The sequence below is a fragment of the Girardinichthys multiradiatus genome, chromosome Y (assembly GCF_021462225.1).
Source record: "Girardinichthys multiradiatus isolate DD_20200921_A chromosome Y, DD_fGirMul_XY1, whole genome shotgun sequence".
Lineage (NCBI taxonomy): Eukaryota > Metazoa > Chordata > Actinopteri > Cyprinodontiformes > Goodeidae > Girardinichthys > Girardinichthys multiradiatus.
The window spans coordinates 6,822,924-6,835,559 of record NC_061818.1 but is presented as its reverse complement, the minus strand read 5'-3'; the positions used below and the strand labels follow the sequence as shown (position 1 = coordinate 6,835,559).

At 39.7% G+C, this 12,636-nt stretch overlaps 1 protein-coding gene across 1 annotated transcript in view; it reads left to right on the top strand.

Moving 5' to 3' along the window:
- LOC124864728 (Na(+)/H(+) exchange regulatory cofactor NHE-RF1-like) overlaps positions 1-12,636 on the top strand; it is a 36,564-nt gene that overhangs the window by 8,783 nt on the left and 15,145 nt on the right. The window contains exon 2 of the mRNA XM_047359603.1: positions 12,100-12,270. Within this exon, the coding sequence (XP_047215559.1) occupies positions 12,100-12,270 (171 nt within the window). The remainder of the gene's footprint in view (positions 1-12,099; positions 12,271-12,636) is intronic.

The window sequence follows — 12,636 nt, the reverse complement described above, 5'->3', positions numbered from 1 at the left end:
ATCAGAGGTAATCGTGGGGAAACCTAAAGTAAAGTGTGGTCATAAAATATTAAATATCCACAGGCAATATTTTCTGAGATGTTCCTGCACATTATTTGCACCTAAAGAGAGAAACAAATGTGAATAACATTGTAACTGGTTAAAGAAAGAAGGTGTTATTTTTCTATTGTTTAGATGTTTTTATATATATATATATATATATATATATATATATATTTTATAAAAACCAAACAGAGCAATAACAGGCAATGAGAGGAGGAAGAAACAAGGGTAGGGCAACAAAAATCCTCCGCTGGCCTTTAGTGGGGAGCCCTATCATTTTAACCCTTAGCCAACAAAGAAATCTCTGTGAGATTTTTTGTGTCAGCTCATGTTCCCATGTTATGTTGCTTAAATGTCAAACGATACTGAACAAAAGCTTCCTCCAGTAAATGTTCAGAATCAGTTGAATAGGTGAAGGACATTGCATTGTTTTATTAATCAAGGTGACAGCAAATAATCAACCTGCAGAGTGCTTCACAATATGCCATCATGGCCATTCACAGCACTGTCTCCTGCTGAAACATTTGTGACATCAGCCCAAACAACAGAGCCACTGTCTTCAGGTCAGGAGTGGAACCTGAACCCTTTCTGTGGGTGTGTGTTGATGGTGACTGGGTCTCATGGGATACTGGACAGAGACTTCACAATGGGGCATTCCAAGTCCCCACTTCATTATGCGAAAGGTTTACCGCCCTTGTTGGACAATGAGCTGGAGGGTCGCCCCGCCCTGTAGGGGGTGGAGGGGGAAATTACTCAACCCTCACCCTGTAATACTCTCAGCCCCTTTCTATTTATATCCAGAGTCAATTTCCTGTCGAATGCACTGTTATTTTTGAGGCTCTAGTATTGATTTAAAGAAACGATATTATTGTGGATAAATTGGTAGAAAATGTAAATGATATTATCTATTGTTAACCAAAAGCTAAGTTATTTGCTAGATCGTGGTCACTCCAACATTATTTTCCAATTTGGGGCACAATTACCATGTTGAGGCCAACGGGCATCATTTCATTAAATTAGAAATTTTCCCACATTGAATTTCCAACTTTCTTTTCAAGATGAGCCAGAAGAGCTGATGATTGTCTTTTTTTAATATATCCATTATTGTTTAGTGAGAGGAGTAATACCCAGAAGGGAAGACAAAGTATGTTGGGTTCTGCACAGCAGATGTGACATAATTGTTTTTAGTAGCCCAAATTTGGGCTTTCAAACCTATCTGGGATTATATTTTTGTCCTGTATAAGTCACAGCACATGGCTCACTGTCCCTTTGCAAAACATAACAGTTACATCTACATTCTAAAGATTCACTGGGATGAGAGTACCAAGTAAAACAAGAAATGGTGAAAAAGAATAGATCCTTCCACCTACCATTTCCAGACCCATCACCCCTGTAGTAGTGAGATAAATGTCTGTCTAAACGGTCCCACACAAAAACAAATCTGAATCTATAACTTTACAGCACAGGCTCATAAGTGAACCAGTGTTAGAACCCAGCCAAGTGAGCCATGAATCGCGTTGCTTCCAGGGTCTTTGGTTTTAAAACTGTCACAGCAAGGCCACAGGAACAGAGTGCCCAGTTCATGTCGTGCCCAGTTCATGTCGTGCCCAGTTCTGCTTGTTTTCAACAAACCCTGATTGCTCAGCTTTTTCAATGTCACCACTTCTATTTTTCGTGTTACCCTGTTTCCATGATGAACTTAATTATTTTTACATTTTTACATTATTTAACGTGTGACTGTTTTTATGGTGTATAAATGGGTGACCCTGCTACTGGGTGGATTTCATGCAATCCTGATTAAAATAAATAAATCTGAGCAAATGCCAAAACAAAGATCTTTAACTGATGAAGTGGGCCTCACAAAAGTATTCACACTCGCAAAAGTATTCAAACTTTATTTTCAAATTTTGCCATGTTAACACAGCAAACTTCAATGTATTTTGTCGAGATTTTATGTGATAGGCCAACACAAAGTAGTGCATAATTCAGAAGTAAAATGAAAATGTTATATGTGGTGGTGACAATTCTTAGTCATATAGGACATGGTAAATCCAAGGTTAAAAACAAAACAACTGGACAGTTGTTCAGTTTTTCGCCTTTTCTTTGCAAAACAGATCAAGCTCAGACGGATTAAATGAAGAGCCTTTGTGTAAATAGGAATTTTCTTGCCACAGATTATTAATTGGACTTTAGTCTGCACTTTGACTGAGCCATTGCATCACATGGATATCCTTTGATCTAAACCAGTACATTGTAGCACTTACAGTATGTTTAGCACCCCATTATCAAGTCTTCTGCAGCCTCCAACAGGTTTTCTTTCAGGATTACCCAGCATTAACTCCATCCATCATCCAATATGTCTCTTTTAAGGGCTATCCGACCCTTGCATGTCCAAATCAAGAGCTGTGTCCGCATTCTCGGCACGAAGTCGAGGCTGTTCCCAGCGCTGGACTCCGTCAGGGTTGCCCCTGTCACGATCCTGTTTGTGGTGATCATGGGCAAGATCTCATGGGGTTGTCGGGGATATTAGGGTGTCTGGTTTGAGAATTTCCGGATCTCTTCTTTTACAGATGATGTGGTTATGTTGGCTTCTTTAGGTCATGACCTTCAGCGTGCTCTGGAGCAGTTTGCTGATAAGGGTGGAGCAGCGAGCGTCAGGTTCTCTAAATCTGAGGTCATGGTTCTTAACCAGAAAAAGGTGGACTGCCCCCTCTGGGTTGGGGGTCAGTTTCTGCCTCAAGCGGAGGAGTTTAGGTATCTTGGTGTCTTGTTCATGAGTGATGGTTTGATGGAACAGGAGATGGACAGATGGATTAAGTTTCGTCTGCAGTTATGCGGGCGCTGCTCTGGTCTGTTATGGTGAAGTAAGAGCTGAGCCAAAAAGCAAAACTCTAGATTTACTGGTCCATCTGCGTTCCAACCCTCACCTATGGTCATAAGATTTGGATCATGACTGTAATAATGAGATCCCGGATACAAGCAGATGAAATCAGCTTCCTGCCTTAGAGATGAGGAGCTCTGTTATCGTTGGAAGCTCTGCTTCTCCACATTGAAAAGAGTCAGTTGAAGTGCTTTGGGCATCTGATCAGGATGCCCACTTGACGCCTCCAATTGGATGCTTTCCAAGCATGTCCTGCTGGGTGGAGACCTTGGAGAAGCCCAGAACTTGCTTGAGGGACTATATATACCGTCTGGCCTGGTAATGCCTTTGGTCCCCCCAGAATGAGCTGGAGAATGTCATAGAGAGGGAGAGGGACGGACGGGCCGACGGACGGATGGATAGCATCTTCTAGCCAACTCTGACCAGTTTCAGTAAGCATCCCGATTGCATGATGCTGCCATCACCGTGTTTCATAGTGGGAACAGAGTAATGAGGGTTTTAGTGCAGCACTACTTTTCCTCATAGTCCTACTCTTGTAATCCCAAAAAAATCAATTTTGGTCAATTCTGACTATAACACCGTATTCCACATGTTTGCTGTGTCAGCTACAAGGCTTGTAACTACTTTAAACCAAACTTCTTATGATTTTATTAACACAATGGCTTTCTTCTTGCCATTCTTCCATAGAGGCCAGTTTTGTTGTAGGGGGCTTTGTTCCCCTCTCTCCTAGCCTCCACCTGGTCCAGTGGTCCAGCTTGAAATCCAACACCCCCATCCTGGCTTAAAAAACGATCTAGTCCAAACACCCCAAAAGCACAAAAATGTGTGCTGTGCCTTAGAACGACCAAGGTTCAACATTTATTGACTCTGACCTTGAGGCTGTTAATCTTCATCAGAGGGTGCTCATGACAATCACAAGGACCACAAGGCTTATGGTGTCCCGTGTCACTGAATAACCATGGTGCTTTGCTGCATGTCACTTTAGTGGTTATTGTTTATGCTGATCAAAGAGTCCAAACTGCTGAGAGAGCTGTCTTATTTCATTTGAAGACAGGGGGAAGGGGGGTAAAGTCTACACAGAGAGCTGACTGAGGAATGGCAGTTCACCATTAGCGTGACACCTTGTCACTGATGATCTACAGAAAGTGTGATTTCAAAGCATGTCTGCTGTTCTGGATGAAGATGAACTGCTGATATGCACCACTGTGGCTTTAAAGGAAAATTTAGAAGGACACTTTGAAATAAATGCTATATGTTTTTTTTTTTTTAATGCTTGCTCTTCTTCTAATTTTTATGCCTGTAGTCAAATTGGCTGAGCATGAGGGAAAGTATGAATTAAGTGGATGGCTGATTGACAGGGCAGCAGCAGCTGAAATCTCACACTTGGATTGCTCCCTTTATGCCAGAGACTGGATGGTTTACAGCCCCAGCTCTCCTCCATTGAACATTATCAGCGCAGCAAGCTGCATAATGCAAAATGACTGCTGGCTCAGTCGGAGGGTGATAAACATGATTGGTGTTTATCATAGCATTTGCCGCTCCCTGAAGATTCATCATATAAGTCAAGCTTACCTGGAACTCAGAACTGAAGATCCTGTTTACCTGTTGATATGCAACATATTTTAATTGCTATTGAGTGTGGATGATTTTTGGCCCATTGTTTTAGTCCTGACTGAAATGTTTTAGAGATAATCACATAGATTTCTAAAACATTATCTAAAGTCAAATAATTAACTGTAATAAATTTATCTTTCAAATGTTCCTTTTTTTCAACTTTGTCAGCATTTATTTAATTGTTTTGTTTAGGACACCATAAAACAAATCAAGACTCAACTAGTTACTTAAAATGAAGGCATTACACGTCATGCTTTGAATAGGTTTGCATGTTATATGTGGCTGATATTATGTTCTCAGGACATATAAGATCCTTATGTTGTCCCCTCCACACTTAAAACCTTGAGATAAATTCATCTTCTATTGTAGTGGCATGATATTACAGTAAAACATTTAAAAATATCCAGACACAATATACATATTTTGCTTAATCAATGGTTCCACAATTATTATACCCACAGCAAGTCCTGAAAATGAAGTATAATCAAAGCGTTTGTTGATTTCTGCTTGACTTCTTTGAATTGATCTAGAGTGTCTAGGAACTTTTAAGTTGTGACTTCCTGTTTCTCTGGAGTGTAAATATAATCTGATACAGAGGCCCATTTCACTTAGCATCTCTTCAAAATGGGAAAGACAAGAAAATATGACACTTAACTATATATGAAGTCAGACATATAGACTCATAAAAACAGTGGGGATTTTTCTTTGGTTAGGTAAGCATTTTATAGCATGCATTATCCAACACATACAAATAAGGGGCCAATACATTCAATGAGAGTTTTACCCTCACTTTGTGTAAAAAAGGCTAGGCTAGCAACATTTAAAAATGTATAAGGCGGCCATCTTGGATTTCGAAGGTTGGAGTTGGGGAAGTTCCTCTGATTTTACAGATGTATGTTTTTGCAAGTTTTCCTATAAGGAAATAAATATTATGACTGTTTCACTATTGGTGTGTAACGTTTTAAGCATATAGGAGAGATAAATGTGATTTATTGACATAATATTGAAGAATTGTTCAGTGCCCTTATTGATACTAGTTTTTTTGTCAAACAACCGGGCCACTAGGGTAGATTCTTCTGCTTTGTATGTGTGTGTGTGTGTGTGTGTGTGTGTGTGTGTGTGTGTGTGTGTGTGTGTGTGGTCCATATTTAGTTGGTGAGTTTTTGATAAAAAGCTCTTTGGTTCAATCAGTAGTGTCAAAAAAAGGTTGGGTGCAAACCACAGCAACCCATGTTTGTCCTCAGGATGCTTGTTGATGTGCGGAAGCAGAGGAAATAAGTTCAAAAGATGTCCTCTTTGTGTTTATGCGATAGGGAAAAAATACAAAACAAACACAAAAGGCATTTTCTAGAACCATAAAAGGGTAAAAAAAAAAAAATCATTGTGACTTTCAAATGTTTAAACTTGTCTTATCTTTTGCAAAAAAAAACAAAACAAGAATACAAGCTATTCCTACTGTTCAATTTTAGGTGCCATTATCTCAAACGGAACTTTGCCTTATTGTGATATGTCCTTTCTATCAGAGCTTCCTGAGGAAACCCAGAACAGACCTTAACAACTTCACATCAGACCATGTGGATGACTGTTCACTGCATCTCAAAACACAAAGCATGAGCTGAAGCTTAAGATTTATTTCTATTTTTTATTTGTGAGGAAGAATTAAAAAAAAGTTTTGTTTGATTTTCACGTGAAGTATTCTCATATACGAGGTTTCTGGAGACAGATTACAACTGCATGACAATCTGCAGCACACAATGATAAAAATGGGCTTTTGAGTCAGTGGAAACAAATAGTAAACCAAAGGCTTGCCATTTATTTAGTTGTTCGGTGACCTCAGTTTAACTTTTTACCAGAATGATGTCAGTGTTTTAGTACTTTAAAGGGTATCATGTCCTATGAGTAAGGTTTTACGTTGGATTTTCAGCCCCATCCCCGTGTTGTATGACACTCAAACAAGCACAAACCTCATGTTCAGATCTCTTGCTCTCTAGCTTTCTCATGGTGCTTGGGTTTTCTTTCATTATCTTATCGTCCACCCTGCGGAGCTAACAGATAATGCCAGACATGTCTAGAGATCCACCAGTCAGAGGTTTTGTGGGTGATTTCCAATCTAAAGTTTTTGTAAAGCTTTGACCTACTGATTTTAACTAGTCTAACTCCAATTTCTGTTTAACAACTATAATATAAGAACAGTATTCAGAATGTAAAGCAAACAAACACAGAACAATAATGGGGTTCCGATTTTAAGATGTCTTTAGCGTGATTAGCTAATTTAGCAATTTAGATACTTATCTTAGCTCTGAACTTCCCAAAAGGCTGTCAAACATTTCCAAATGTATGTTCCATAACAAATGTAGGTTGGAAACTCAAAATGATAAAGCAACTTTGCCATCATACGTTCAGCTTTTCTGTTGTCTCCTGAAAGTCTCACTCTTCTGTAAGGCAAGTTGCCATTGGCTGTCGTTTATCTGCTAAATTACATCACTATTTGCATAATTAGCCAGGTGCATGCCATTGTAACGGATGCTATTGGAGACAGAAATAATTTTATGTGATTAACACAAAATGAGTAAAAAAAACAAACATTTTGAATATGTTCAAAAGTACAACAGAATTATCTTCTGTTGATTCTAACTAATCTTAATGTTAAAGTTGTAACTGTCCCTCGTTATCTGGGCGTGGAGCTGAAAAAATGACCACAAAGAAATACCCCGGCAGAGCTAGATAGGATTTTGTTTGTTTGTTTGTTTATAAATTTATTTTTAAATTATTAGTTTTCTTAGGCCTGGCTTCTGTTTTAACCTTATGATCTATTTAAGAACCAACAACCACAAACAAGAAAAGCAGTTTGAAAGCACGTTTGTTTTCAAAAGCATATGCATGGTTGAATATAATCACAGAAAGTATATCAATTGGAAATGTGACTTAAACTTTAAAGAATGCATAAAAATAACAACTATAAGGTCAGATTGTTTAGTTGGTGTTGTTCAACTGGAATGTACTGTATGCTTCTTCAAGATTCTCCAGATGTTCCTGTCTCTGCAGCTACATGTTTATTTAAAATAAGAACTACACAGAGTGCCGTGAACCCAGAGCAACAGGATAAAAAGCTCTCCAAAAGGCTTCAATAATACCGGAAAAATATTTTTTCACTGGTTGCTTTTTAAAACGGAGTGCTCATTTGGGTCTAAAACTTGCTAAATAAAGTGGCAAAGCCATGTAATTGAAAATCGATTTCTTTTAGCATCTTAAATCTCTGAGCTGCCTCCGCCTTCAATTCAAGCCCATCACAAAACTGAAAATAGTTAACTTTGAATCTTCTTCACTTGGTTGCAATTTCCAGACTGAAGAGTGTTGATGGGTGTGCCACCTGGAAAAACACAAGGATGGTGCATTTACTTATAGAAAGAAATAATTGTATTTTGTTTTGGACCTGCCATTCACAGATCAGTGCAGATTGAGCTGAAAATCATCCAACAGCTGACTTGTGCATTTTTCAATTTGTAGAAACTACTTGGAAGAAGCTATTTGCAATATGTGTGCTCTCGCAAATCATACATGATTTGTGATCATATTAATCTTATTTTGTAGACATTAAATATATTGATGCACACAAAGGCAGGAGCTTAGGTTGATTTTTAAAGCAGACAGGGAAATATTGAGTGTTACAGCTGTGGCACTGGACTCCATGGTCCTTGGTGGGCACCCCAGCTGACGTTAGAGATCCTGTGACTTTGGACAGGATGCAACACACTCTGGCAAAGACAACAGAGGACAGTTTGTGTCGCTGGGGAGTGGAGGGCCTAGGAATCTCCACGCGGGTCGGCAGTCTGTGGAATCTGCTGAACACACACAAGCCGGGATAGGAATCCAAGACACTGGCAAATGTGATTGTACTTCAGCTGTTCAGTGCTTTAATGTGACAAGCAGATAATGTCCATTAAAACATAATGTTTCTGAGGAATCATGTTTATTAAAACTGTGTTGGACCTATCCGTCAGAACTGACTGATCCAGCAGCATGTCTTATACTGCAGCGTCTTATCAATGCAAATACAGACAATCAATGCTCTATCGTGTACACTGAACAGAGCATTCATTTCTTACAGTCTCAGTCTTGGCCCGAGGCCAGCTCAGTTCAGTAGCATTTGTATAATCCTTGACATTTTATTTGTTTTAGTTTTCTTCCTAGATCCAAAATCATGTGAAGGAATATGATATGTGGAAGGAAAACAGACTGAATCCTTCACTTATGCTGCTTACTCAGGGTTGGTTTGGTTATGCAAAGCCTACAGAGGGGCTATGAAAATCCCTAATTTCCCGTTGTAACATGACACACAATAATACAGCATAATCTCCCCCGTTCAAAGCGCTTCATCTCTGAGGTATCTAAAAATATAATCCCCAACATCTTGGCTTGCTTATCAATATTTGCTGCAGTTTGATGAAAGATCAAATTCAAACGCTGTCTTTTTAGGCTTTGTGAAATGTTCCTCCCAGAATTAAAGCATGTTTTTGAAATGAACACAATCAATGGCACTCATACTTTCCCTTTGAGAAGAGAGGAAGTGAAGCACAGGAACCGTTGACACATCTTTCCTCAATATTCTTCCGTCTGTTGGCTCAATTTCCTAACTTGAAAGAGAAATCAGCACGAAAACAAGTACCACTGAAACCCATACTTTACGCACAGTGTCGTGAGAATAGAGGGTTTCGTTGATTAGCACGTATGGGATCAGATGTCAGGAAACAGTGAATCAAAGGAGGTTTTAATTTTGCACAAGAGATGATGCTTTACTGGGTTGAACATTGTCTAAAAATGGTGCAAAGGGCTCTTGCAGGATTGAGGGAACGTCAATAACTGGAGAAAACAGTCTACTAATTTAGACACTCTGACGCAAAATGAAGCATAAGAAGGAGACTCCACCTTTTTGTTCGCTCTGTAATTTTACTTGCATCTTTGTAATTTAAAGCACTCATATAAAGCCAGACAAAACAAGCTTATATATACAGCACTTTACACAAGGTATTCACAGCACTTTACACAAAATCAAAGGAAAAACATTCAAATGACAAAACCTTACAATTGTTAAAATTATAATTTTAATGTAATCACTGCAGAGAAACCAAATAGTGCCTCTTGTTGTTTAGCAGGTCTCTGATGACTTGAGGGATCTAGATGGTTCATACATGTGAAGCAACTTAAATTTTATTTTGGCCCAAGACTTTTTAGTACCTTATATATCAGAATTTATACATCTATCAATTTACATACAGGGAGCCAGTGTAGTGATATAAAATCCTTGCTACTGAATAAGTTGAAAGATCTTGTATAACCATTAGAAGTGTAATAAATCTGTTAACATTCCTGCTGAAGCGGTGAAAAAGGACTTGATTAAATTTTTAACTATTTTTTTCCTTTTAGACCTCAAATGGAGGTGGATTTATCACATGTAAACTGTTGTTTTGAACACGTTGGTTGTAATGGATTAAACAAAGAAAAAGACAGTGAAAGAATTGCGAAATGATATCTGGAATAGTACTTTAAGTCCGCTAGACTGTTTCCCCTGTTTTCAGTGTTAATGGTAATTTATCCTTCAGGCTGAATTATCTTGTCATTCTCTTTGTTTATGCTGAAGTTAAGCTTTCCTGCTTTAGTAAATTTGTAAATCACATCTTGGAAGAAAGCACATCTTTTTTCTGCATTTCTCAAAATTCAACTTGCTTGGCTGAGGATATTTGTGGTCAGGAAGATGAGGAGAAGTGGCAGCACCCCCTCATCATCAAAGGTTAAGAGAGGCTCTACAGAGCCCAGCGGGCCTGAGTCTTATCAGTTTGAGCTGCTGACTCAAGGTGCTGACTCTGCGATGCCCAAAGCCAGCGCTACCGAGGCAGTGGAGAAGCATTTCCAACACCTGACTCGCTACGGGGTGTGTCGGAGTGAGATGGTTTTACCCAAACGCGGGGGCTGTGACGTAAGCATGTACCAAGCGGTACTGTTTGAACCAATTGGAAAATTCAACTGCAGTAACCAGCGTTCAACCCAAAGAGGGCAGCACTTAGACGGTTTTAGAGCAAATATTGCAGAATTTAACAACTTTACATGAAATTAAGAAAAATAGCACAGTAACATAAAGATAGCACACTTAAGGCCCATTTTTTACAGTTTATCTGCTGAAAAAAGTTGATTTGGGGTTTAGTTCCTCTTTAATCTCAGTTAATTCATGATTTAACATTGAGGGCAGTTTCTAGGCTGGTGGTTGCTTTGGATAGCTTTCCACCTTTTAATGAATAAAATTATAATTTTAAAACCGCATTTTGTATTTACTCAGGTTATTTTTGTCTGATATGACATTTTGATTGATGACTTTTAGCTGACTCATATTAAGTCAATTTAACCTCAGACGTTAAGTTTTCTGTTTCTGTCAGCCGTTGGGTCACAGGCATCCAGGTTTATTAAACACAAGTATGGTGCTACCAGTTTCGTCTGCAACGCCACATGAAATTAGGTTCTTAGTATTGCATCCTCCAGTATAGAAAGTGTGGCATTTATTGGTTTCCATTTCTGTATTCTATAGATGTTCCTCCAAACATTCTGACTTCCGTTGAACCTGGCTGTGAATTTCACATTTTAGGTGCTTTCTTAGGCAGAAAAACAGGGCAGTTTGATGGATGTGGGAGGGGTGTTAGCTCAGAACGGCCGGCTTACACAACACAGTGAAGTGACACTCACTCAATACTTTGTACATTACAGAACAAACTGTTGTGTCAGGCTGCCTCAGGTATTGAAATGCGTACAGTTAATGGTTTTAAGTGCTTTTAATCAGGCAAGGGAGGGAGTGAGCACTTGTTCTGTTGTGTGAGGGAGGGTCAGGTCATCTGTGACAAAGATCACCTTGACTCTCGTATACGCTGAAGCTCTTGCATTTTGCTCATTACATTGCATGTCCTCTGATGACACAACAAATTAACCCCCCTGAAGCTAAAATTAAAAATGAGCTAAAATAAGCTAAAATTAGAACTTGTTAGATCTCAACAGCGGAAGGGAGGTTCTGGGATCAGGCTGAAGTTTTTTCCTGGATGACGATACTCTTCCTGCCATCGCAGAGCAGGATTGGCCGAGACGGAGATGGGAGAGGCGGTCAGAGGTCAACACCCAGTTCCCATTGTCCTCCTCGGAGCCGCTCCGGAACCTGTCCCTTTTCCGTAGAGCCTCCTTCACAAATACTCCAGAAATCCTTCCCCACAGACCTCCAATCACAGACCCCTTTCCTTCCTGGCTAGCACTCGGAATCACGTGGGCTGAAAACGGCCGCTAAACTTTACCCCTGATTGTTGAAAACACAACGCACAACACATCAGCATGCAGCAGCAGACACCTGTATGTTCACCCTCGGCTTTATATTCATGGTAAACGACTCACAGGAGCTCTCCGTCATCTTTGTGCCCCTTGTTCTCTCTGAACCGACACCCATGGTGAAAGTATTTTATATATTTTTCTTAATGGGTTGACCTGTTGTGGCACTCCTGCAGGTTAGATCACTAACATGTTTTCTCCTACAGGAGGTGCGCAGTGAGCTGCGGCCACGTCTCTGCGCGATCCAGCGAGGGCCCAACGGATATGGCTTCAACCTGCATAGCGAGCGGGCGCGGCCGGGCCAGTACATCAGAGCAGTGGATGAAGACTCTCCAGCTGAGAGGGCCGGTCTGCAGCCCCAGGACAGGATAGTAGAGGTAATTTTAAAAGGCTGAAGTACTTTGATGCCACACAGGGCTGTAAATCACCACAGGTAATAAATGGAGACATTATTAAGCACCATTAAAACTAACTAGATGTCTGATTGGATCAGTCCTGTAATAGTCATATAGAAATAAAGTTTAAAGTTGACCAGAAAACATTCTCACAGGCATATCCTGATTAGTCTTGCATACTTCCGCTCTCATCAGGCTGGGGTTTCTTGGACAAAAATGGAGAAGAATTGTTTGTTGTGTAATCAGGCCTCACCTACAGTGTGGTTAAGGACTGAAAGCCTTTTATGTTCCTTGTTCTGGACCTCTCTGTGATCCACTGACTTTTACATGTAAGGGAATGAAATAATG